General features: G+C 43.6%; 1 protein-coding gene across 5 annotated transcripts in view; it reads left to right on the top strand.

Annotated features, from left to right (window-relative positions):
* The first annotated feature begins 2,698 nt into the window (after positions 1 to 2,698).
* LOC106573015 (zinc finger protein aebp2) overlaps positions 2,699 to 27,645 on the top strand; it is a 50,324-nt gene continuing 25,377 nt past the window's right edge. The window contains exons 1-5 of one of the 5 annotated variants that reach the window (XM_045696829.1): positions 2,699 to 3,475; positions 5,025 to 5,262; positions 5,541 to 5,648; positions 5,841 to 6,033; positions 11,290 to 11,414. In XM_045696829.1, coding sequence (XP_045552785.1) covers positions 2,856 to 3,475; positions 5,025 to 5,262; positions 5,541 to 5,648; positions 5,841 to 6,033; positions 11,290 to 11,414 — 1,284 coding nt within the window. In that variant the 5' untranslated portion in view covers positions 2,699 to 2,855. Of the gene's footprint in view, positions 3,476 to 5,024; positions 5,263 to 5,540; positions 5,649 to 5,840; positions 6,034 to 11,271; positions 11,415 to 27,645 lie in introns of all 5 variants that reach the window. The other 4 variants (XR_006759651.1, XM_045696827.1, XM_045696830.1 and 1 more) reach the window with 4 other exon arrangements.

The following is a 27,645-nucleotide window of genomic DNA, read 5'->3' as shown; positions in this document are numbered from 1 at the left end:
TGTTTAAGCCGCGAGGTTCAAAGCGTGGGAAAAAAGTTGCGGCTTATAGTCCGGAAATTACGGTACACTATAGAGGGAATAAGGTGCCATTTCAGACGCATACACTTTTTTTTTTTTTTTGGCTACAAAATGTAATTACCAACAAGTTATGTGTATATACTGTTCTATGGTACACGGTACAGAGGGATGAGATGAGAGGATGTAGGTTATGCAGTGCATTCGGAAAGTATTCAGAACCCTTGACTTTTTCTACTTTTTCCAAATTTTGTTACGTTACAGCCTTATTCTAAAATGGATTAAATAGTTTTACCCTCAATCTACACACAATACCCCATAATGACATAGCCAAAATAGGTTTTTAGAAATGTTTAGAAATGTTTTTTTTTAAAAATCGAAGGAAATTTAAATAAGTATTCAGACCCTTTACTCAGTACTTTGTTGAAGCACCTTTGGCAGCGATTACAGTCTCGAGTCTTCTTGGGTATGACGCTACAAGCTTGGCACACCTGTATTTGGGGAGTTTCTCCCATTCTTCTCTGCAGATCCTCTCAAGCTCTGTCATATTGGATGGGGAGCGTCGCTGCACAGCTATTTTCAGCTCTCTCCAGAGATGTTTGATCGGGTTCAAGTCTGACCTCTGGCTGGGCCACTCAAGGACATTCAGAGACTTGTCCCGAAGCCATTCCTGTGTTGTCTTGGCTGTGTGCTTAGGGTCGTTGTCCTGGTGGAAAGTGAACCTGGTCCTGAGTGCTCTGGAGCACGTTTTCATCAAGGATCTTGCTGTGCTTTGCTCTGTTCATCTTTCACACGAGCATGACTAGTATCCCAGTCCTTGCCGCTGAAAAACATCCCCACAGCATGATGCTGCCAACACCATGCTTCACTGTAGGGATGGTGTCAGGTTTCCTTCAGACGTGACGCTTTGCATTCAGGCCAAAGAGTTCAATCTAGGTTTCATCAGACTGGAGAATCTTATTTGTCATGTTCTGAGTCCTTTAGCTGCCTTTTGGCGAACTCCAAGCGGGCTGTCATGTGCCTTTTACTGAGGAGTGGCTTCCGTCTGGCCACTCTACCATAAAGGCTTGATTGGTGGAGCGCTGCAGAGATGGTTGTCCTTCTGGAAGGTTCTCCCATCTCCGAAGAGGAACTCTGGAGCTCTGTCAGAGTGACCATTGGTTCTTGGTCACCTCCATGACCAAGGCCCTTCTCCCCCGATTGCTCAGTTTGGCCATGCGGCCAGCTCTAGGAAGGGTCTTGGAGGTTCCAAACTTCTTCCATTTAAGAATGATGAAGGCCACTGTTCTTGGGGACCTTCAGTGCTGCAGAAATGTTTTGGTACCCTTTCCCAGATCTGTGCCTCGACACAATCCTGTCTCATAGCTCAACAGCCAAATACTTCGACCTCATGGCAAGGTTTTTGCTCTGACATGCACCTTTCCAAAGCATGCCCAATCAATTGAATTTACCACAGGTGGACTCCAATCAAGTTGTAGAAACATCTCAAGGATGATCAATGGAAACAGGATGCACCTGAACTCAATTCCGAGTCTCATATCAAAGGGTCTGAATACTTATGTAAATATGGTTTCTGTTTTTGTTTTTAATACATTTGCACAAAACAAATGGCATGGTCATTATAGGATATTGTGTGTAGATTGATTAAATTCATTTTTTCATAACACTGTGACGTAACAAAATGTGGAAAAATGGAGTCTGAATCCTTTCCGAATGCACATCCATAACAAGCTACAACGCTATTAGTAGAGTTGGGATGTGGACATTTGCATATGATCTGTTTTATATAATGTTAAATGTTTCTGTTATTACACAGTGGTCGTTTGGTGGTAGTTACTATTCTGTCATATAGAGTTGTATTGAAAATGATTAGTGTGGACACCTAACTATCCTAACTGAGGGCTGTTAGACAATACACAGTTGTAGTGAACAAAATATGCACATGGGATGTTGGAAACTTCCTTCTCAGCCTTAAGTGTCTCTTGCATGGCCTCGTTAGCTAGCTTTTGAGGTGGCGTGGCACCTAAAACGATTGTGTACAGCAGTCATGTGTTTGTGCAGAGGTCCCAAGTTCACGCCAGGTAAGGGTGAATCGGGAGGAAGTGGTCCTCGCTAAACAAGCAGTGTGATGTCCTTTACACACAGATAGTGTTTTTTTTTTTTTTACTTTCCAGTTGCTTGGAGAACAATAAGAAGCTCAGGCACAGGTGATCTTGGATGATCCATAAACAACTGAATGGATCTCAAAACCAACGCTGAAGTTGTGGCCTAAGATGTAAAACTGCTACAGGAGACATTTTTACATTTACATTTTAGTCATTTAGCAGACGCTCTTATCCAGAGCGACTTACAGTAGTGAATGCATTATGAAGGTCTTAAAAGTGATCACAATCTGCATGTGCTTCCATAAGACTTTAAATTAGATGTTGGTCGTTTCTGCACTAGGCATATAACAATGGAATGTCACTGGTATAGTAAGGTGAAATTCAAAGGAAACCCCTAGAACGGAAGGTTTAAAACTAGAGCAATGGCTCCCCCGTGTGGTCACAGATAAAAACAGCTCTCGATTGGCGGGCTGCTACACATTTTTAGATCCGTGATTATAACCATTTGCGATTGACCTATCCGTCCAATCTCAAATATCTGCAGGTCTTGCAAATCCGTTGTAATTTCTCACACACGTGATTTGTCAGGGATCGAAAATTTGACGTCACTATTTATCCCCGCCCCGCTACGCTTCTGTCCAATGTGTACACCAGGCCAGTCGTGTGACAAATGACGATGGGCAGTACAGCAGTAGCTGTGGAAATCGTGAACGTAGCCATTGGTGTTCTGCAAACATGGCTACCGATGCTTCTGAGTTGGAGACTCCCGTATTGATCGAGGAAAACAGCGAAATGCGTACAGAAAAGACCGAAAAGGAAAAGCAGCAAGATCCAGAAGCAGTGAAAGATGAGGCGGGTGATAGCTGTGCAGATGCACCGCTGAAAATTGCGGAAGCGGTTGCGGAATGCGTGCAAGACGGAGAAGTAGGGGATGGGAAACCTGCTGCAGATGAGGAGGCCGTGGCTGTCGGAGCGGTAGCTTCTGCGGAAGCGGTAGTGGTGGTGACAGTGGCAACAGTCGTAGCAGCAACAAGGGACGCGAATGATGACGTGGTGGTGGGATGCCAACTTGCCAAATCAGAGGAAGATAGCCCGGTCCCGGAGGACGATGTTGATACTAGTGATAATGTTTTTGACGATACGGTAAAGGAAATAGAAATAAAACCAGAAGAGCGCCAGTTGCCTGTTATAGTGCGTGAAAGGCATAGTTGCGTGAAAGGCAAAGACACCAGTGAGGATGCCCCGGAGTCTGCGGAAGAGAAAACAAACACAGGAGGCGGGGACAAGAGGAGAGCCAGTGTAGAAATGTCATCCTCGGACGGAGAGCCACTCAGCCGGATGGATTCAGAGGACAGGTTGGTTCATCTAAGATGTCTAGACAAACATCGGCATATGTTTTGATGTCACACTCAACTAGAGCCCTAATCATATTGAGTGAATGAGTGGCTACGAATACTATAAGAGAAATTTTACTGCGAAAACGCTGGCGCATTCATGATCCAGTACATTGCATCCAGTGCCCTCTCTCCCATGTCACATCTTGTGCTAAAGAAATTTACTTATAAATGATTTGTGAAGCAAAACAGGTCATGTAGGCTTCATTCAGGTGCAGACTTAGTGATTTTGAGGCCCAAGGCAGAGACCAGTTTTATAAGACATGTAATTTAACTATCAAAATGACCTTTTAATGTCAGTCTGAGCCCAGAGCTGTTTGGCGCTGGCTTGAAGGATATTGCAAATGCAGACTGAAAAGACTTGAAATTCCCATCACTAGTAAAGTTCTTTACATCACCACATAGAAGACAAGGAGGCAGGAAAATAGATAAGAGGAGAAAGAATATTACTCTTAAATTCATTGGATTTATTTGATATGATTAATAATATTAATACATTATATTTATTGGCTGGGCCCCTCTTAAGGGCGGGAGATTACCGTGGTTACGGGGCAGTCGTGTTTGTGTGTGTGTGTGTGTGAGTGAGATTTTGGCTCTAACGAGTAGTAGATGTAATTTGTTATCAGTTGAAGCATCAGACTCAAACTAACATTGAAAAACAACCGAGCTTGTGAACAAAACATTGTAAATAACCAAGAAACATGAGGACAAAGTCTCACTTTGAAGAATTTCAAGTAATTTAGACTAACTTTTAGGCCTGTGCATTGCACCTCTAAAAATGAATCTATCAGTATCAGCACTTTACTCAGTGCGCACTGCTCCCCAGTCAGGCATGATTCATATTTCTTTGTGTGATTAGCAGGTATGAAACAAAACAGCAGATATGCAGTACTTTTACATTTTTCTGCTATAAGTCACATATTGCACATGTGCTCATACTTGATCACAACTCATACTTTACTTTTTACTCTATTTTATTTTTATGATTGTAATGCTCGCACTGTAGAGCCCTAAAAATTGACCACCAGCCTATGTGGTTTGTGAAATGGACGTTCTTAACAGCCAATACCTAAATGTATCCGCATTTGGTGGGTGACTGGTGTTCATGTTATGCCCTGACCATAATGCATGTCTAGGACCCCCAGAAATGGCATGTGTATCAAATCAGCCGCTGCAGCAGGTGCATGTACAGCTTTGAGTACACACACACACACACACACACACACACACACACACACACACACAGGCAATCTGTTCCATTAGAAACAATGCTCCACCCTACAGTCGGAATCTTTACACACATGTTCTTTACTGTCATGTATAGAATACAGACATCTTTTGCACTCTTATTTCTTAGTAGTGGATCATAGTCTAAAGACAGAGATAATATAGAGATGGTGGCTACCGGAACTGCTGGACTAATTTGCTCTGGTCAGTTTGCTACAGTGATTAATTGTAACATCTCTTTAACCTCTCAATCACAATTTTTCTCATTCTCTTGCTCTCTCAGTATCAGCAGTACCCTAATGGACATGGAGAGCACGGTATCCAGCGGGCGTTCCACCCCAGCTATGATGAATGGACAGGGCAGTGCCGCCCAGTGCCACTCCACTACCAAGGGCCAGGCGGTTGGCTATACCTGTTGCTGGGACCAGTGTGGCCTCTGCTTCACCTGCAGCCCTGACCTGGCTGAACACATCAGGGGCGTGCATGTCGATGGACAAAGAGGAGGGGTGGGTAGAACCAGGGTAATACAGGCTGTTCTGTAGGCTACAAGTATTTAAGCTTTGTGTGTCTCTGTGGGATCACTCTCCCTCTCTCTATTCCTCTTTAGACCCACTTGTTAGCCCGCAAACGGCTGTCTGGAGAAGCGCCTTCTTCTAAAAAATGTTTTGCTTGTCTGATCTTTATCTCTCCACCATATCCAACTCTTTCTCCCTCTCTTTCTCTGTCTCTCTTCTCTCTCAACTCTCTTCCTCATGCCATCTCACTCTCTCTTTCTCACTTTCTCACACTTTTCCTCCAGGTGTTTGTGTGTCTGTGGAAGGGCTGTAAGGTGTACAACACCCCTTCCACCAGTCAGAGCTGGCTCCAGAGACACATGCTGACACACAGCGGAGACAAACCCTTCAAGGTAATGTAATAATATATTCCACTTGGCAGACACTTTTATCCAAAGTACAGTAAGTGCATATTTTTTTTTGTATATGCATGCGATCCCTACAGCAATTGTAGCATTGTTACCAGATGGTGGTCAGGTGGTTTACTGAATGGTGACCTGCTTGACCCTTGCTCTCTTTCTCTCTTCCTCTCTCTCCCACTGTAGTGTGTGGTCGGGGGCTGCAATGCCAGTTTCGCGTCCCAGGGGGGGCTTGCGCGTCATGTTCCCACCCACTTCAGCCAGCAGAGCTCCTCTAAGCTGTCCAGTCAGGGCAGACTGAAGGAGGAGTCACCCTCTAAGGCGGGGCTTAATAAGAGAAAGAAACGAATCCTGATGAACAAACGCAGGCGCTCCCTACGTATGTACCCACTACAATGTGTGTTTGTGTTCTGGAAAATGTTTTACTACAATATGCCTTCATGTACATTTTCTATAAACTAGTTATAGCCTACTTTATATTTTATCTATTTTATTGAAGTAGAATACATGGTAAACTTTATTAAGGAATAGCAGTGGACTTATTTATTTATTAGTGTGTGTGAGTAGTTGCTGTGTGTGTGTCACTCTAAAAGAGATATTTTAGTCCTCAGGGAAGAGAGGTTAGAAAACATTAGAGAGGTTAAAAAAACATAACAATTATTTTAAGAATTATAGATACAGAACTCCTCTATGCACTCGCTATGTCCGATTTTAAAATAGCTTTTCGGTGAAAGCACATTTTGCAATACTCTGAGTAGATAGCCCGGCATCACAGGGCTAGCTATTTAGACACCCACCAAGTTTAGCCCTGACCAAAGTCAGATTTACTATAAGAAAAATGTTATTACCTTTGCTGTTCTTCGTCAGAATGCACTCCCAGGACTTCTACTTCAATAACAAATGTTGGTTTGGTTCAAAATAATCCATAGTTATGTTCAAATATCCTCTGTTTTGTTCGGCGTTCAAGACACTATCCGAATGGTAAAGAAGGGTGACGCGCACGACGCATTTCGTGACAAAAAAAATCGAAATATTCCATTACCGTACTTCGAAGCATGTCAACCGCTGTTTAAAATCAATTTTTATGCCATTTTTCTCGTAAAAAAAGCGATAATATTCCGACTGGGAAAGCGTGTTTACGTTCAAAGAGAGAGAAAATAAAAACATGGGATCCCCTCGTGCACGAGCCTCAGTCTGATGGTACTCTGACCGGCCACTATCCAAACGCGCTAATGTTTTTCAGCCAGAGGCTGGAATTACATCATTCAGCTTTTTCCCCGGTTCTGATAGCCTATGGGAGCCGTAGGAAGTGTCACGTTACAGCAAAGATACTCAGTTTTCAATAAACAGAGCCAAGAAGAACAAGAACTTGTCAGACAGGCCACTTCCTGTAAGGAATCTTCTCAGGTTTTTGCCTGCCATATGAGTTCTGTTATACTCACAGACACCCTTCAAACAGTTTTAGAAATTTTAGGGCGTTTTCTATCCAAAGCCAATAATTATATGCATATTCTAGTTACTGGGCAGGAGTAGTAACCAGATTAAATCGGGTACGTTTTTTATCCGGCCGTGCAAATACTGCCCCCTATCCCCAACAGGGTAAAGGGAGTGCTCGTAATCTCAGTTTGTTACCTATATAAAAGACACCTGTCCACAGAAGCAATCAATCAATCAGATTCCAAACTCTCCACCATGGCCAAGACCAAAGAGCTCTCCAAGGATGTCAGGGACAAGATTGTAGACCTACACAAGGCTGGAATGGGCTACAAGACCATCGCCAGGCAGCTTGGTGAGAAGGTGACAACAGTTGGTGCGATTATTCGCAAATGGAAGAAACACAAAAGAACTGTCAATCTCCCTCGGCCTGCTCTCCATTCAAGATCTCACCTCGTGGAGTTGCAATGATCATGAGAATGGTGAGGAATCAGTCCAGAACTACACGGGAGGATCTTGTCAATGATCTCAAGGCAGCTGGGACCATAGTCACCAAGAAAACAATTGTTAACACACTACGCCGTGAAGGACTGAAATCCTGCAGCGCCCGCAAGGTCCCCTGCTCAAGAAAGCACATATACATGCCCGTCTGAAGTTTGCCAATGAACATCTGAATGATTCAGAGGACAACTGGTGAAAGTGTTGTGGTCAGATGAGACCAAAATGGAGCTCTTTGGCATCAACTCAACTCGCCGTGTTTGGAGGAGGAGGAATGCTGCGTATGACCCCAAGAACACCATCCCCACCGTCAAACATGGAGGTGGAAACATTATGCTTTTAGGGTGTTTTTCTGCTAAGGGGACAGGACAACTTCACCGCATCAAAGGGATGGTGGACGGGGCCATGTACTGTCAAATCTTGGGTGAGAACCTCCTTCCCTCAGCCAGGGCATTGAAAATGGGTCGTGGATGGGTATTCCAGCATGACAATGACCCAAAACACACGGCCAAGGCAACAAAGGAGTGGCTCAAGAAGAAACATTAAGGTCATGGAGTGGCCTAGCCAGTCTCCAGACCTTAATCCCATAGAAAATCTGTTGAGGGAGCTGAAGGTTCGAGTTGCCAAACGTCAGCCTCGAAACCTTAATGACTTGGAGAAGATCTGCAAAGAGGAGTGGGACAAAATCCCTCCTGAGATGTGTGCAAACCTGGTGGCCAACTACAAGAAACGTCTGACCTCTGTGATTGCCATCAAGGGTTTTGCCACCAAGTACTAAGTCATGTTTTGCAGAGGGGTCAAATACTTATTTCCCTCATTAAAATGCAAATCATTTTATAACATTTTTGACATGTGTTTTTCTGGATTTTTTTGTTGTTATTCTGTCTCTCACCGTTCAAATAAACCTACCATTAAAATTATAGACTGATCATTTCTTTGTCAGTGGGCAAACGTACAAAATCAGCAGGGGATCAAATACTTGTTTCCCTCACTGTACATGGAGTACCGGTACCGAGTCCATGTGTGGGGGTACAGGTTAGTAATGAGGCTATATACATGGAGTACAGGTACCGAGTCAATGTGTGGGTGTACAGGTTAGTAATGAGGCTAAATACATGTTGTCCCGATACAGAGTCAGTGTGTGGAGGTACAGGTTAGTAATGAGGCTATATACATGGGGTACCGGTACAGAGTCAATGTGTGGAGGTACAGGTTAGCCAAAGAAATGTATGTTTTTCTCACTCATCTACACACAATACTCCATAATGACAAAGTGAAAACATGTTTTTAGAATTTTTTGCAAAAGTATTGAAAATTAAATACAGAAATTACTATTCATACCCCTTTGCTCCGACCCTCCAAATTGAGCTCAAGTGCATCCAACTTCCTTTGATCATGCTTGAAATGTCACTACAACTTGGAGTCCACCTGTGGCCAATTCAATTGTTTAGACATGATTTAGAAAGAAACACACCTGTCTATATAAGGTCCCTATTAGGTATGAAGGTAAGACCCACATGCAGACCATGTCGAACCATGTTTCAACAGGGGCAGGCGATTGACAGATCAAGGGAGGCAGTGGTCAGTAAACCAGAGGTGGGGCAAGAGTACCAGACATCAAGCAGTGTCAGGGTTAGGCAGAGTGGTCAGGCTGGCGTGCTCAGATTCAGGACAGGCAAGGGTCAAAACCAGGAGGGTGAGAAAAGAGAGACTGGAAAGAGCAGTAGCTGAGACACAAAACGCTGGTTGACTTGAACAAACAAGATGAACTAGCAAAAGACAAACAGAGAACACAGGTATAAATACACAGGGGATAATGGGGAAGATGGGCTACACCTGGAGGGGGGTGGAGACAATCACAAAGACAGGTGAAACAGATCAGGGTGTGACAGTCCCACAGTTGACAGTGCATGTCAGCAGAAACTATACCATAAAGTCCAAGGAACTGTCCTTAGCTCTCTGAGATATAATTGTGATGAGTCATATATCTGGGGAAGGGTATAAAACAATTTCTAGAGTGTTGAAAGTTTCCACGAGCACAGTGGTCTCCATCATTGGGAAATGGAAAAAATATGGAACTACCCAGACTCTGTGTAGAGCTTGCCGTCTGACAGAACTGAGCAACCGGGCAAGAAGGACCTTGGTCAGGGAGGTGACCAAGAACCCAATGTCCCAATGACCACAGAACTACAGAGTTCCTTGACTAAGATGGGAGAACCTGCCAGAAGGAAAACAGTCTCTATAGCACTTCACCAATCTGGGCTTTATGGGAGAGTGGCCAGAGAGAAGCCACACCTAAGAAAAATGCTTGTTTGCAATAGGCACGTGAAAGACTCAGATCATATGGCAAAATATTCTGTGCTCTGATGAGACAAAAATGTAAGTCTTTGACCTGAGTGCAAAGCGCTACGTCTAGAGAACCAGGCACAGCTCATCACCCGTTTAACACCATCTCTACCGTGAAGCATGGGGGTGGCAGCATCATGCTATGGAGATGCTTTTCAGTGGCAGGGACTGGGAGATTGGTAAGGATTGAGGGAACAATGAATGTAGCCAAATACAGTTAAATCCTGGATGAGAACCTGCTTCACAGTGCAAACAACCTTAGACTGGGGTGAAGATTTACGTTCCAACAGGACAATGACCCAAAGCAACACTGGAATGGCTTCAGAAAAAGAATGTGAAAGTCCTTGAGTGGCCCAGCCAATGCTCAGACTTGAGGCCCATTGGGAATCTGTGAAAGACTTGAAGATTGCTGTTCTCCAATACTCCCCATCAAACTTATCAGTTTGAGGATATCTGCAAGGAAAAATGAAAGAAAATCCCCAAATCCAGATGTGAAAACTGATACAGACATAACAAAGATGACTCAAAGATGTAATCGCTGCCAATGGTGCTTCTACAAAAATATTGATTCAGGGGTGTGAATAATTATGTAAATTAAATATTTCTGTATAAATTAGCAAATCTTTCTAAAAACGTCATGTTGTCATTATGGGATATTGTGTGTAGATGGGTGAGAATTATTATTATTTTTAATCCTTTTTGAATTCGGGCTGAAACACAACAAAATTAAATGTGGAGTAAGTCAAGGGGTATGAATACTTTCTGAAGGCACTAGACAGACAGGCAGGCAGGCAGGCAGGTTTCCTAGGTACTGAGGGGTTGGAATGGTTTGTTACTTCAGGTACCTCCTTCAGCTTGAATGGGACATTCTCGGGCAAACAGGCTTTTTGAGCTCGACTAGACTTCTAAGAAAGATTGATAAAGGGCCATACAAAGTCAAGATGTGTCGAAATATTACTTCTCACTTGGAACAGCACTTGGGAGGAAGTTTGGATGGTGTCTGGCTCTTTGTCAGGAGAGAGCGAAATGTGAGAGAGGACAGACAACACTTTTCTAAATATCTTTTGACATGCAAATGCCCTTGATTAATTCTCAGCCAATCAACCAACACATTCTCTCTCAACTATATCCCTGCTCTCTAGAATAATATGTTCAGCTCATAGTAGTAATAAAGCAGCAAGGAACCATTCAACAAGTTGTCCTATTTCACACTGTTTCATAGTAATCATCTTCGTGAGGAGACGGTAGTGTTGGTGCTGGCCTGGTCTCACTGCTGTCTCACTTGTCTACATGGTGTCTCCTCACCTCTCATCCCAGACTCTCTCTGCTCTCATCCCAGTGTCTCCTCTCCCACCAGCGAGGCCCCATGACTTCTTCGATGCCCAGACCATGGACGCCATCAGACACCGGGCTATCTGCCTTAACCTGGCCACACACATGGAGAGCACAGGCAATGGACACAGTGTGGTGTTCCACAGCACGGTTAGTCCGAAAAGGGCATACAGACACACGCACGCACGCACACACACACACACAAACACAGAGAGCAACGGACACAGTGTGGTCTTCAACAGTACGTTTAGTCTATTAACCCTTGGGATCCTGCTACACCAGTCCTGGCCACAACGCCTGGCCACAAGGCCTAGTACATAACCCCAAATTAACCTCCTAGTCCTTACCCCCTAGGCACTGGTGTCGATCTGAGAGGATTGGATAGGAATCTGTAAAATTGCAACAATTCCACTTGGACTATCAAGGGCAAGATGGAGCTACCACCATATTACTTAGACATATCCAATCCTCGGAAATCTACACAAGTGTCTGGGCGTTAGGGTTTAATGGTTGATTTGGGATTCAGAGTTAGAGATTCTCTCATCCTGAAAGTGTTTTCACGTCCGTCTGTGCTGTTTTTGGATCAGTCTTTCTCACTTTAGCCCTAGGGGACGTCAGAGACCAACATTTTACAAAATTGTCTCTGTTCTCACTGAAGATGTTCTCAATGCACTTGCAGTGAACCTTGTGAATACCCCTAGGATTGATGCAATACTTTTTGAATTCCTAGCCGGGTACACAGGAGAGACAATTGGTCTGTTTTGTTATTTGATGCTTGTTGGTAAGTAATATATTATGAATGAGTTATAACTGCATTAGCACTTTACTGCTTCCGGGGGACAAGGGTTACATTCCAAATGGCACCCTATTCCCTACATAGTGCACTACTTTTGACCAGGGCCCATAGGGCTATGTTAAAAATAGTGTACTATATAGGGTAAAGTGTGCCATTTGGGATGCAGTTAACCTCTCTCAGTTCCCATGCTTGTCTCAGAGCAGCGTGAAACGGTGCTAAAATAGCTGTAGGCTTTTGCTTCAAATCCTATTGCTTCTATCTTCAATATGCACTTTAAATAAATGAGACCTCCACCACTTTTAACAGCACATTACTCAACACTAGTGAGACTCATGTCGGCTACTGTAGGCCTACAGTATATAGAAAAATATGACGTGAATCTCTTTCAATAATTACATATAGAGGGTTGGAGGATATTTCTGTAGTTCAGTGATATTTATTCCCATAGTAATTTGTTGTGGATCCATAACTAAATAAACATTGGCATTTTGAAAGAGTATTTTTATCATTATTTTATAAATGAAAGCATAAAGATGCCGTAGTTACATTATTTTTGTTTGAATGTGCAGACTGACACTAAGAACAGAACAACGGGAACATTTCCCTAGTCAGCGCCATTTATTAGTGCAATGCCCCTTAAAGTGTTGCCAGTGTGGCGGGGTGGGGTCCACCCCCTTCCTCCTCCTCCTCCCTTCCCCATGGACTAGGTCGGTTTTCTTTGCGCGGCTCTGCGGTCCATCCCGAGCCCCCTGCCCTCATGCCTTGAACCTTGCGCGCTTTCAGTGTATACAGCTGGAGAACTGCAAGGCAATCCCATTGTGCGCCTCTCGGGAGCCATGACCAATATATATTGTCCTCCTAATAACAGGGTTAATAATATATCTGTGAGAATATCCAACGGGATGTTATATAATTCTAAATTAATAATGATAGTAATTTGTTTAGAAATTACAATATTATGGAGATTTTGTTTTCAAATAACTTAAAAAGAGTAAGTAAAAAGCCATTCTTGAACATGGGGTGAGACATTGTTACTAATTTGTAAATAAAGCCAGTTTGTTATTTTGAATGATTTATTTCTGTTTTTAGAGGGAGAAAAACCTACAGTCATCTCATGGGTCTCCCAGTCGAGGCCGGCACTGGTATTGAACCAGCATAGACCGTTGCACCACTCAGGCACTGTACAATGTGCCCGGTCAGGAGTTGCCTACAGTACTACAGTAAAAGCAAAATAATCCTAACAAAATAAAAAAATAAAAACCTTAGTGTAACAACAGTTTTGGTAAGTAATACTGAAGTTGTGCACAATTATCAGTTTCTATTTAGGCTTATGTCGCCCATTCATTGTCATAGACACAGTAGCATCCAAAAGCACAATCAGTGCTCTAACTCACCCTTGCGCTGGTCTGGATTAATGAAGTGGTGATGCAGGGTACCGTACTAAACCACAAGTTACCTCTAAATCCCGCGGCGTAAACTCGCAACTTTTGAAGGAGGAACCACTGTATGTGTGATATTTGTGCATCTGTAACTTTCTCACTCATAATTATTCACGATTTATTCACGATTCAACGTAATCATGGTAGCATCCACATTAATGCAGAAGTGTTAAGAAACATTCTAAACAAACTGAAACAAACATTATTTACCATTCATTTCTATTGGGCACAAATTCAACTAAAACACAACCAAAATAAACAGCAAATGCAAATTTGTAGAGTCACAAGCTTGATGTACCCATTGCGTGCTATGAATGTGGGACCAAATACTTAACTTTTTACTACTTTAATACACATACAAGTGAATTTTACATAATACTTTTGGTCCCCTAAAATGGGGGGACTATGTACAAAAAGTGCTGCTATTTGTAAACGGTTTACCCGATATGGATGAAAATAACCTAAAATGAATGCTGATAGTCTGTACTTTAACTGCATAGTCATTGTTTGATTTCAAATCCAAACTTTTGGAGTATAGAACCAAAATAATAAAAATACTTCACTGTCCCAATAATTACGGCGGGCATTGTAATTCATATCATAGGCCTAATAGCACTGTAGCTTTTTTTACTTGCACACAAATAGCTGGATCGCCCCAGCCTGCCCTAGGGTCCACCGCCCTGCAGCGCCCCAACCCAACACACCCCACTCAGCTTTAGGATCTGAGTGTAACATTCATTATTGGTTTCAGGCGTGTTAGGCCAAGGCCAGAGTGACAACCACATTAGAGTGTCTAGTTTGAGAAACAGACGCCTCACAAGTCCTCAACTGGCCGCTTCATTACGTAGTACCCGCAAAACACCAGTCTCAACGTCAACAGTGAAGAGGCGACTCCGGGATGCTGGCCTTCAAGGCAGAGTTGCATAGAAAAAGCAATATTTCAGACTGGCCAATAAAAATAAATGATTAAGATGGGCAATATAACACAGACACTGGACAGAGGAACTCTGCCTAGAAAGGCAGCATCCCGGAGTCGCCTCTTCACTGTTGACGTTGAGACTGGTGTTTTGGGGGTACTATTTAATGAAGCTTCCAGTTGAGGACTTGTGAGGCGTCTGTTTCTCAAACTAGACACTCTAATGTACTTGTCCTCTTGCTCAGTTGTGCACCGGGGTCTCCCACTCCCCTTTCTTTTCTGGTTAGAAACAGTTTGTGCTGTTCTGTGAAGGGAGTAGTGCACACCGTTGTACAAGATCTTCAGTTTCTTGGCAATTTCTCGCATGGAATAGCCTTCATTTCTCAGAACAAGAATAGACTGACAAGTTTAAGAAGAAAGTACTTTGTTTCTGGCCATTTTGAGGCTGTAATCGAACCCACAAATGCTGATACTCCAGATACTCAAGTAGTCTAAAGAAAGCCAGTTATATTGCTTCTTTAATCAGAGCAACAGTTTTCAGCTGTGCTAACGTAATTGCAAAAGGGTTTTCTAATGATCAATTAGCTTTTTAAAATGATAAACAAGGATTAGCTAACACAACGTGCCATTGGAACACAGGAGTGATGGTTGCTGATCAAAATCAGCCGTTTCCAGCTACAATAGTCATTTACAACATTAACAATGTCTACACTGTATTTCTGATCATTTTGATGTTATTTTAATGGACAAACAATGTACTTTTCTTTCCAAAACAAGGACATTTCTAAGTGACCCCAAACTTTTGAACTGTGGTGTAAGTATTCAGACCCTTTACTCAGTACTTTGTTGAAGCACCTTTAGCAGCGATTACAGCATCAAGTCTTCTTGGTTATGACGCTACAAGCTTGGCACACCTGTATTTGGGGAGTTTCTCCCATTATTCTCTGCAGACCCTCTCAAACTCTGGCAGGTTGGATGGGGAGCGTCGCTGCACAGCTATTTTCAGGTCTCTCCATTGATGTTCGGTCGGGTTCATGTCCGGGTTCTGGCTGGGTCACTCAAGGACATTCAGAGACTTGTCCCGAAGCCACTCCTGCGTTGGTTTGCCTGTGTGCTTAGGGTCATTGTCCTGTTGGAAGGTGAACCTTTGCCCCATTCTGAGGTCCTGAGCTTTCTGGCATAGGTTTTCAAGAAGCTCTCTGTACTTTGCTTCATTCATCTTTCCCTTGATCCTGACTAGTACCCCAGTCCCTGCCTCTGAAAAACATGCCCACAGCATGATGCTACCACCACAATGCTTCATTGTAGGGATGGTGCTAGGTTTCTTCCAGTTGTGTCATTTGGCATTCAGTCCAAAGTGTTCAATCTTGGTTTCATCAGACCGGAGAATCTTGTTTCTCATGGTCTGAGAGTCTTTAGGTGCCTTTTGGCAAACTCAAGCGGACTGTCATGCGCCTTTTACAGAGGAGTGGCTTCCATCTGGCCACTCTACCATTTAGGTCTGATTGATAGAGTGCTGCAGAGATGGTTGTCCTTCTGGAAGGTTCCCTCATCTCCACAAAGGAACTCTAGAGCTCTGTCAGGGTGTCAGGGTGACCAAGGCCCTTCTGACCTGATTGCTCAGTTTGGCCAGGCGGCCAGCTCTAGGAAAAGTATTGGTGGTTCCAAACTTATTAAATTTAAGAATGATGGAGGCCACTGTTTTTAAGGACATTTTTCGGTACCCTTTCCCAGATCTTTGCCTTGACACCATCCTGTCTTGGAGCTCTACTGGCTTGGTTTTTACTCTGACATGCACTGTCAACTGTGGGACCTTATATAGACTGGTGTGTACCTTTCCAAATCATGTCCAATCAATTGAATTTACCACATGTGGACTCCAATCAAGTTGCAGAAACATCTCAAGGATGATCAATGGAAACAGAATACACCTGAGCTCAATTTCGAGTCTCATAGCAAAGGTTCTGAAATCTTAAATAAGGTATTTCTTAAAACCTGTTTTCACTTTGTTATTATGGGGAATTTTGTGTAGATTGCTGAGGATCTTGTTTTTATGTAATCCGTTTTAGAATGAGGCTGTAACGTAACAAAATGTTAATGCATCTGAATACTTTCCGAAGGCAAAAATGTATTTCTGAGATTATATGAACATGACTGGGCATTCAAACATTTCTATATCTATTAATCATCATTAATAGTGTCTCCCTGGTCTTCATCACATTTTTGTTTGACTTGTTTTGTGTCATCGGGAAAAGACTCCAACCCCTGATACAGTTTGGAAATCAACTTTTAGAGGTTTTTCAGACTCCCAAACAGCAAACACTGGACAGGCCAGAAGGTTCAAATATTTTACATCTTTGAAGCTTCTGGCTTGTCCAGTGTTTGCTGCACAGAGAGAATAAAGTGTTGCATCTGTAAAAGTTCACCTTAGCGCCACCACAGACTTGTCTTCCCTGGTTGCCTGACCCTGCTTAGACCCCATGCCACCATCTGATCCTGCTAAGATGAGGCATGACAAAGAATTACATTGGTTACATTTCTACATTATATTTTCCGGTAAATGGAGTCAATGGTTCATTAATTGAAATTACCATTATTCCCAGATCCCAGACTGTAGCTTTAAACTAATGTCATGTAGGCCTACCCATCAACTCAAAATTGAACTTTGTTATCATTCAGTGGTTGTTATAATATACCGCAAAATTCACCTGACTTCCGTAGACTGGTCTTCCCTGGCTGTCTGACCCTGCAGGGACACCTGTCACCATCTGATCCTACTAAGACATGATGAGCATAGTATTGTGTAGTGTGTACTGACTGTGCACCATGACAGTGAAGCTTGTAGAGCTGTTTATGCCGTGTCAGTGTGAAACGTAGGGAATTGGCTAGGGAAACTGACAGCTCAATAATGTTTACATTTACATTTAAGTCATTTAGCAGACGCTCTTATCCAGAGCGACTTACAAAATGGTGCATTCACCTTATGATATCCAGTGGAACAACCACTTTACAATAGTGCATCTAAATATTTTAAGGGGGGGGTTAGAAGGATTACTTTATCCTATCCTAGGTATTCCTTAAAGAGGTGGGGTTTCAGGTGTCTCCGGAAGGTGGTGATTGACTCCGCTGTCCTGGCGTCGTGAGGGAGCTTGTTCCACCATTGGGGTGCCAGAGCAGCGAACAGTTTTGACTGGGCTGAGCGGGAACTGTGCTTCCTCAGAGGTAGGGGGGCCAGCAGGCCAGTGGTGGATGAACGCAGTGCCCTTGTTTGGGTGTAGGGCCTGATCAGAGCCTGAAGGTATGGAGGTGCCGTTCCCTTCACAGCTCCGTAGGCAATCACCATGGTCTTGTAGCGGATGCGAGCTTCAACTGGAAGCCAGTGGAGAGAGCGGAGGAGCGGGGTGACGTGAGAGAACTTGGGAAGGTTGAACACCAGACGGGCTGCGGCGTTCTGGATGAGTTGTAGGGGTTTAATGGCACAGGCAGGGAGCCCAGCCAACAGCGAGTTGCAGTAATCCAGACGGGAGATGACAAGTGCCTGGATTAGGACCTGCGCCGCTTCCTGTGTGAGGCAGGGTCGTACTCTGCGAATGTTGTAGAGCATGAACCTACAGGATCGGGTCACCGCCTTGATGTTAGTGGAGAACGACAGGGTGTTGTCCAGGATCATGCCAAGGTTCTTAGCACTCTGGGAGGAGGACACAAGGGAGTTGTCAACCGTGATGGCGAGATCATGGAACGGGCAGTCCTTCCCCGGGAGGAAGAGCAGCTCCGTCTTGCCGAGGTTCAGCTTGAGCTGGTGATCCGTCATCCACACTGATATGTCTGACAGACATGCAGAGATGCGATTCGCCGCCTGGTTATCAGAAGGGGGAAAGGAGAAGATTAATTGTGTGTCGTCTGCATAGCAATAATAGGAGAGACCATGTGAGGATATGACAGAGCCAAGTGACTTGGTGTATAGCGAGAATAGGAGAGGCCCTAGAACAGAGCCCTGGGGGACACCAGTGGTGAGAGCGCATGGTGCGGAGACAGATTCTCGCCACGCCACCTGGTAGGAGCGACCTGTCAGGTAGGACGCAATCCAAGCGTGGGCCGCGCCGGAGATGCCCAACTCGGAGAGGGTGGAGAGGAGGATCTGATGGTTCACAGTATCAAAGGCAGCAGATAGGTCTAGAAGTATGAGAGCAGAGGAGAGAGAGTTGGCTTTAGCAGTGCGGAGAGCCTCCGTGACACAGAGAAGAGCAGTCTCAGTTGAATGCCCAGTCTTGAAACCTGACTGACTAGGATCAAGAACGTCATTCTGAGAGAGATAGCAGGAGAGCTGGCCAAGGACGGCACGTTCAAGAGTTTTAGAGAGAAAAGAAAGAAGGGATACTGGTCTGTAGTTGTTGACATCGGAGGGATCGAGTGTAGGTTTTTTCAGAAGGGGTGCAACTCTCGCTCTCTTGAAGACGGAAGGGACGTAGCCAGCGGTCAAGGATGAGTTGATGAGCGAGGTGAGGAAGGGGAGAAGGTCTCCGGAAATGGTCTGGAGAAGAGAGGAGGGGATAGGGTGAAGTGGGCAGGTTGTTGGGCGGCCGGCCGTCACAAGACGCGAGATTTCATCTGGGGAGAGAGGGGAGAAAGAGGTCAAAGCACAGGGTAGGGCAGTGTGAGCAGGACCAGCGGTGTCGTTTGACTTAGCAAACGAGGATCGGATATCGTCAACCTTCTTTTCAAAATGGTTGACGAAGTCATCCGCAGAGAGGGAGGAGGGGGGGGAGGAGGATTCAGGAGGGAGGAGAAGGTAGCAAAGAGCTTCCTAGGGTTAGAGGCAGATGCTTGGAATTTAGAGTGGTAGAAAGTGGCTTTAGCAGCAGAGACAGAAGAGGAGAATGTAGAGAGGAGTGAGTGAAAGGATGCCAGGTCCGCAGGGAGGCGAGTTTTCCTCCATTTCCGCTCGGCTGCCCGGAGCCCTGTTCTGTGAGCTCGTAGTGAGTCGTCGAGCCACGGAGCAGGAGGGGAGGACCGAGCCGGCCTGGATGATAGGGGACAGAGAAAATCAAAGGATGCAGAAAGGGAGGAGAGGAGGGTTGAGGAGGCAGAATCAGGAGATAGGTTGGAGAAGGTTTGAGCAGAGGGAAGAGATGATAGGATGGAAGAGGAGAGAGTAGCGGGAGAGAGAGAGCGAAGGTTGGGACGGCGCAATACCATCCGAGTAGGGGCAGAGTGAGAAGTGTTGGATGAGAGCAAGAGGGAAAAGGATACAAGATAGTGGTCGGAGATTTGGAGGGGAGTTGCAATGAGATTAGTGGAAGAACAGCATCTAGTAAAGATGAGGTCAAGCGTATTGCCTGCCTTGTGAGTAGGGGGGGAAGGTGAGAGGGTGAGGTCAAAAGAGGAGAGGAGTGGAAAGAAGGAGGCAGAGAGGAATGAGTCAAAGGTAGACGTGGGGAGGTTAAAGTCACCCAGAACTGTGAGAGGTTGCATTGCTGTACTGACTCTAATAAAAAAACTCGCATTGTGCTGTCAGAGAACTTCAGAATATCGGTCCTCAATTGTTTGGCTGCTAGTTTCATTGTTTGATTCAGGTCTAGTGTGATTGATGCAAAAATAATAGCTAAAGTTTGAGCTAACTAGGTAGGTACATCAACTGGCGAAAACTAGCCAAGTTAATATACTTCTTTTAAAACGGGACAAAACAAAGACTACAAGACCTTTCCATACACGCAAGAGCTATTAGATACTGCTGCCTGAGATAGCTAGAGGCTAGAGCTAAACTGGCTGTGGTAGCTACTAGCTAGCTACTTTAGCTAGTTCATTCACTTCAGACAGAACTTCAGTTGAGAGGGGATGAAACATTAGCTAACGTTAAATGTCAGTTAGCTACACTACTGTCGTGGAAATGTTCAGTCAATAATATTTCTCAAATACCGGAGCCGGTGAGTTCAAATAGACTTTATTACAAAGTAATATAAGCCGAGCTGGTTCATGAAGCAACTTACTTTCCAGCCTTGGCACACACTTTTTATACAGGTTTCATCCTTACGTCACACACATAGAAACTCCTCTTCATGTTAATGATTAATCCCCTCTGGCATTTAGCCACCATTATCTTTTTGCCTTGCACTAATTTTAGCTTGGTTTCGCATTAGGGCATAAATTATATTGGTGGTGTAACCATAGCAACAGTAAACATTAGGCCATAGCAATGGTACAAAAATAAACAGACATGCCCACTCCTAAAACAGGTGCATGTCTAATGGTGCCTAATGCCCTAGACACACATATAAAGTGCACTTATTCTGTGCATGTCTAAGATGTATAATGTGCACGCATGTACTGGAAAATTCGCAATATATTCCTCCTCTGGGGCTTACTAATTTACAAACCTTAAAGTTTGTTCCAGTACAAGTGGGAAGGAAAGCACCTTATATGTTGCTAAGGAGACAATCTGTCTCCCTTTCACCTTATCAACCTTTGCTTCACTTTCTCATTCATACTGGGGAGTCAGGACCAAACATCTCCTTTCACATATAGCTAGAAGGAAGTAAAAGATCCCTCAAGACAATTGTTCTTTAACATACAGTGTAAAAGCATGTGCATACATTTTTAAGCCTTGCCCGAGGTTCTCAGTTATGTAAAATATAAGAATAACAAAAACATAATAAAAAGGAAACTAAACCTCATAAACCCTCACAGACACCTCTCTAACAACTGTTTGGTCATAAGTGAAAAAACCTGTTAAAGAATTAATGGCATGGTCCATGGACTCTTGTAACTGGAAAACCCTATGTCACATACATGTCTAGGCAAACAGATATTCAGAAGGTCTAACATCATTTATCATTCAGCAACTGTTCCATTGAGTACATGGTTATATTCTGTTATACTTTAAACACATTCCGTATCCCAACATAAGGGGCAGTCCCCCTTTTGGCACATGACACAGAAAATTGGGTCAGCAACCAACTTTCTTGTGGTTTTGCCATTGTCTTAGTTGGTGTACTAGTGCTAGTGGGAGGTGTTTTTACCATTTCTTCCTGGTTTGCCACTGTTGCTGTCAAGGCCATTCTACCGTTCTTCATCTGTCCTGGTTTCCACTGTCTGTTAGGAGGACCATGTGAGGGCAGAGAAGTCGATGGTAGAGAAGTCTCCTTCCCATTCTCCTCTCGTTGTTTCTCCGTCACCTTGGACAGCGCCTCCGTCAGGGATATCTGCCAGAGTAGGTATGTCATCAGGAGTAACAGGCATGTCACTCCTCTTTATCCCTGGACTCTGGATATTGAGGAGAGAGTGTTTGTTGGCTATTGGGAGATGCACCTTGGTCCTCTTCTCCTTCTGTTTCCTTCAGGCTCCTGCCTGGTGTAACAGCATCCTCTTCTTCCTCATGGCTTGATGGTCGCTCGCTGATCCCCTCCGGAACTCTGGTACAGGGGTTTAAATGGTACCATGTAGTGCTTCCTGTCACCTGGACGGCTGTTGGTGTTGCTAGGACCACTTTGTAGGGACCCTCTCACCTTGGCTCGTTCCACTTCCTCCGGAACACTCTGATGTAGACCTGGTCCCCTGGGATCACCGGACGGGGAACCTCTGGTCCTGGTTCAGATTTTCACCTTTTTTTCCGTGAGGTTTTCAAACTCAGAGACTTATGGCCTCTGTTCTATGATTACACCATACATAATCTTATTTCCATCTCTCATCACACAACAAAATGACATTCCAGCTGAAGCTGGTGACTTCCTTCACTTCAGCTGAGCTGCTTTTAGTTTCTCCACTTTCTCCTTCTGGTTCCTAAGAGATTGGCATAATAAGTCTTGGAAAGCAACGAAAAACACAACAGTATTAACAATGTGGTAAGATATGCATGAAAACCAAAGTCTGAGACCATGACAATTCCCACTCTCTCTTCACCTGACTCTATGGCTCCAGGATACTTTTCTGCTGGACCCCACAAAAATGAAGGCCCTAAAAAGCATCCTCATGCTTTCGACCAGTCTTCCCCTTTCCGGCCCCAGGTTCCGAGAGGTGTTCCCAAACTATGTCATTTTCACTTTGTTCCCCATCTCCTTCATTGCCACTTGATAGGCACGTCACCTGATAGGCAAGTGCGTATCCCTAATCAACACTACATTATCTTGAGGTAACTCAGCACTGTATATGCTTTCACATAAATGCCTTGTGTGTGGACCAGACCAACGCTGTCCCAACACCCCCCGCCTGGTGTACCTTGATGTACACTCAACTTCCAGAATTCAGCCCATGCCCTTGGTTATCTCTGGCTCCTTATGTGCTGCTTTCACCTGAGGTTATACACACTGCAACACATGGGTCATTTCCTGACAACATCAACTCTCCTCCTATGGCAAGATCACTAATTTGTGATATTTAAATAACAGCACCCCCTGTACTCCCATCGGTCTCCCAGTTACCAGTTACCAATCCATGTGGCACGAGTCTTCATAAACTGATATCCCAACAATGCTACTACTAACATGGCCCATGTCTATAGTCTCCTTCAATTACGGTCCCTACAGCAACTGCCGTAAGAATAACTCCTGCATGTAATCTGTCAAGTGTTCGCCGGCTGTTAGAAATTGGGAAAGAGATTAATGAGTTGGAAGAATATCCAACTTAACAAACGTCTGAGTCACAGGTTTCTTGAAAGTTTACCATAGTGTCTGAAATGCCACCACTATCTCTTTTACTCTCACCATGCTCTGGGTATGTGCAATTTTCAATTTAACTTCATTAACTCCCTATATTGTGCACAGTTAGCTGTCCTCCCTCTCCTATGAGCTATCTCCTGTAACAATATACAGTCTCTGGGAATGACACTTCTCTATCACCACGACCTTTATGAGCCCCCACATATCTTTACTGCAGTCACGTTCCATCCCATTTAACAGCCCTATGTAAACATTCTGTCTCAAACACCTCCTCCTGCTACTGATACATTTGCACATATATCATTCCATCTAACCCATAACACACTAGTCACTACTCCTAATGCACTTCTTCAGTTCTAAACATACTACAACATTCTCAAATCAATTAGTCAATATACATCAGTCCCTCCACCAGAACAATGATCACTCAAATGTTCCACGAAACCTAAAAACATATTGACTTGAAAAGGAAAGAGAAAAAAACTAAAATAAACACGTTTAATAACTTCGCACCACTTAGTGATGCGACTAAAACTAGGGGGGAAAACGTCCATACGATACGTTCTATGCCCATGTTATTCTGGTCTCTATGCCTTCTCCCTTGTCTTCATCCTTGGGTGTTATCGCAAAACACAGACTATGAGCCTTGTATGCAATTAATTGTACTGTATCAACCAGCCATATCTATGTATCGATGCGATTTAACATTAAAATGCTGATGGCATCGTAAAACAAAAGAAACCAAAAAACTTCATGTTTGACCCAAGCTGTCATCCAGTTCTCTAACAAACAACCTCCCTGTCGGAGGGCACTTAGAGATAAGGTTTCTGGAGCCTCCCTAGGTGTCATAAATGAATTGTACAATTTGAATAGAGACTGGTGTTTCTCATTCATTTAATAATAAAATTCCACCTGTATTCGATCATTTCTAGTGAGATTGATCAGGCCTCAGAAAGTCAGGATAGAGGGCATTCGACACCTATTAAAATATTTCCTCTCCCTTTTCTTTCCCTGTCCTTCCGAAACCATTTAAATACCTTTCAAAACATTTCCATCCTTCTGCATACCAAATTTAAAACTGAATTGAAAAGACCCCATCCGAAATAAATCCCACAGTATTAACACCAGTAACGCATATTCATAACGTGTGTGTGTGTGTGTGTGTGTGTGTGTGTGTGTGTGTGTGTGTGTGTGTGTGTGTGTGTGTGTGGTAAACCATATGGCAAAAACAAACAAAAATGGCCAGGCCTTATTTAATTTGGTAACTCCTCTTTACTACTGAATCCGGATTATTTTATACCTACAATGTGTTTTACTAACCCCTCTTCCAAGACCATAGCCTCAGGAAACATTCCAAAGAGAGATAATGAAACCCCCTCCTCTTCTGGAAAAGAAAGTGTACATTTCGTTAGCATTCACTATGCTACATCTTAATCAGCAAACCCAAAGTATTATTTTCAAACCAAACATGATAATGGTAAATCCACTGTCCTTACTGCTGTGGCGGAAGAATCAGAATTAGTTATGTTACATAAATAATTAAGATGTCTTATCTGCATAATATGCTTATGTGATATACTTGTTATTAGAATGTATCCCTTCAGACTCTGGTGTTGGCAGTTGCACTTCTTCCCTGAGCTGAGCTGTGGCTCAGTCACCTTGGGTCCAGAGAGGGGAGAGGTCAGGCTTGTCTTTCACATGTCCATGGTGCTATGCAGAATATCAGAAAGGGAAGAGGACAGGAGGGAACATTGTCTTCATATGTGAATGTGTCTTTACCTATTCTTAAACCATGTGAAGGGATGGCGTGGTTAATGGGGAACCAATTACTTGTCTCCACAATGTGGATAACTTGTGTATAAGGTAGTTGTTGTGAAATTGTTAGATTACTTGTTAGAGATTACTTCATGGTCGGAACTAGAAGCACAAGCATTTCGTACACTCACATTAAATCAAATAAAAATTGATTTGTCACATACACATGGTTAGCAGATGTTAATGCGAGCTTAATGACGAGTTTGGAGGGTACTATGGTGTTAAATGCTGAGCTGTAGTCGATGAACAGCATTCTTACATAGGTATTCCTCTTGTCCAGATGGGTTAGGGCAGTGTGATTGCATTGTCTGTGGACCTATTGGGGCGGTAAGCAAATTGGAGTGGGTCTAGGGTGTCAGGTAGGGTGGCGGTGATATGATCCTTGACTAGTCTCTCAAAGCACTTCATGATGATGGAGGTGAGTGCTACGGGGCGATAGTCATTTAGCTCAGTTACCTTAGCTTTCTTGGGAACTGGAACAATGGTGGCCCTCTTGAAGCATGTGGGAACAGCAGACTGGGATAAGGATTGATTGAATATGTCCGTAAACACACCATCCAGCTGGTCTGCGCATGCTCTGAGGACGCGGCTAAGGATGCCATCTGGGCCGGCAGCCTTCCGAGGGTTAACACGTTTAAATGCTTTACTCACGTTGGCTGCGGTGAAGGAGAGCCCTCAGGTTTTGGTAGCGGACCGTGTCGTTGGCACTGTATTGTCCTCAAAGCAAGCAAAGAAGTTGTTTAGATTGTCTGGGAGCAGGACATCGTGGTCCGCGACGGGGCTGGTTTTCTTTTTGTAGTCCATGATTGACTGTAGACCCTGCCACATACCTCTCGTGTCTGAGCCGTTGAATTGCGACTCAACTTTGTCTCTATACTGACGCTTAGCTTGTTTGATTGCCTTTCGGAGGGAATAGCTATACTGTTTGTATTCGGTCATGTTTCCAGTCACCTTGCCCTGATTAAAAGCAATGGTTCGCGCTTTCAGCTTTGCACGAATACTGCCATCAATCCACGGTTTCTGGTTGGGGAAGGTTTTAAAAGTTGCTGTGGGTACAACATCACCGATGCACTTGCGAATAAACTCGCTCACCGAATCAGCTTATGAGGAACATATCCCAGTCCACGTGATCGCAGCAATCTTGAAGCGTGGAATCAGATTGGTCGGACCAGCATTGAACAGACCTGTGCACGGGCGTTTCCTGTTTTAGTTTCTGTCTATAGGCTGGGAGCATACTTTCCGAAAGGAGGGCGGGGCAGAACTTTGTATGTGTCGTGGAAGTTAGAGTAAGTAACAATGGTCCAGGATTTCTTCCGCCCGGGTAGCACATTCGATATGCTGATAGAATTTAGAGAGTCTTGTTTTCAGATTAGCCTTATTAACCTAGCATGTGACATTCAGAACTAGCAAACATACCGAAAACTTCCAGTGAATTTACTAAATTACTCACGATAAACGTTCACAAAAAAACACAACAATTATTTTAAGAATTATAGATACAGAACTCCTTTATGCAATCGCGGTGTCAGATTTTAAAATAGCTTTTCGGCAAAAGCACATTTTGCAATATTCTGAGTAGATAGCTCGCCATCACGGGCTAGCTAATTTGACACCCACCAAGTTTGGCGTTCAATAAACTCAGAATTACTATAAGAAAAATCGGATTACCTTTGCTGTTCTTCGTCAGAATGCACTCCCAGGACTTCTACTTCATCCACAAATGTTGTTTTGGTTCAAAATAATCCATAGTTATGTTCAAATATCCTCTGTTTTGTTCTTGCGTTCAAGACACTATCTGAACTGTGACACGCGGACGCGTATCGTGACAAAAAAATTCAAAATATTCCATTACCGTACTTCGAAGCATGTCAAATGCTGTTTATCCTCTTACATCTAGACGTTCCGCTAGCGGAACACCTGCTCCAATATCCAATGATAGGCGTGGCGCGAATTACAAATTCCTCAAAAATACAAAAACTTCCATTTTTCAAACATATTGACTATTTCACAGCATTTTAAAGACAATACTCTCCTTTATCTAACCACACTGTCCGATTTCAAAAAAGCTTTACAGCGAAAGCAAAACATTAGATTATGTCAGCAGAGTACCCAGCCAGAAATAATCAGACACCCATTTTTCAAGCTAGCATAAAATGTCACAAAAAACAAAACCACAGCTAAATGCAGCACTAACCTTTGATGATCTTCATCAGATGACAATCCTAGGACATTATGTTATACAATACATGCATGTTTTGTTCAATCAAGTTCATATTTATATCAAAAAACAGCTTTTTACATTAGCATGTGACGTTCAGAACTAGCATACCCGCCGCAAACTTCCGGTGAATTTACTAAATTACTCACGATAAGCGTTCACAAAAAACACAACAATTATTTTAAGAATTATAGATACAGAACTCCTTTGTGCAATCGAGGTGTCTGATTTTAAAATAGCTTTTCGGTGAAAGCACATTTTGCAATATTCTGAGTAGATAGCCCAGCCATCACGGCTAGCTATTTAGACACCCACCAAGTTTAGCCCTGACCAAACTCCGATTTACTATTACAAAAGTTTGATTACCTTTGGTGTTCTTCGTCAGAATACACTCCCAGAACTGCTACTTCAATAACAAATGTTGGTTTGGTCCAAAATAATCCATCATTATATCCAAATAGCGGTGTTTTGTTTGTGCGTTCAAGACACTATCCGAAGTGTAAATAAGGGTCACGAGCATGGCGCATTTTGTGACAAAAGATTTCT

The sequence above is a fragment of the Salmo salar genome, chromosome ssa16 (genome assembly GCF_905237065.1).
Source record: "Salmo salar chromosome ssa16, Ssal_v3.1, whole genome shotgun sequence".
NCBI classification, from domain to species: Eukaryota; Metazoa; Chordata; class Actinopteri; order Salmoniformes; family Salmonidae; genus Salmo; species Salmo salar.
The sequence above is the reverse complement of the archived record's forward strand: the minus strand, read 5'-3'. Positions and strand labels throughout refer to the sequence as shown.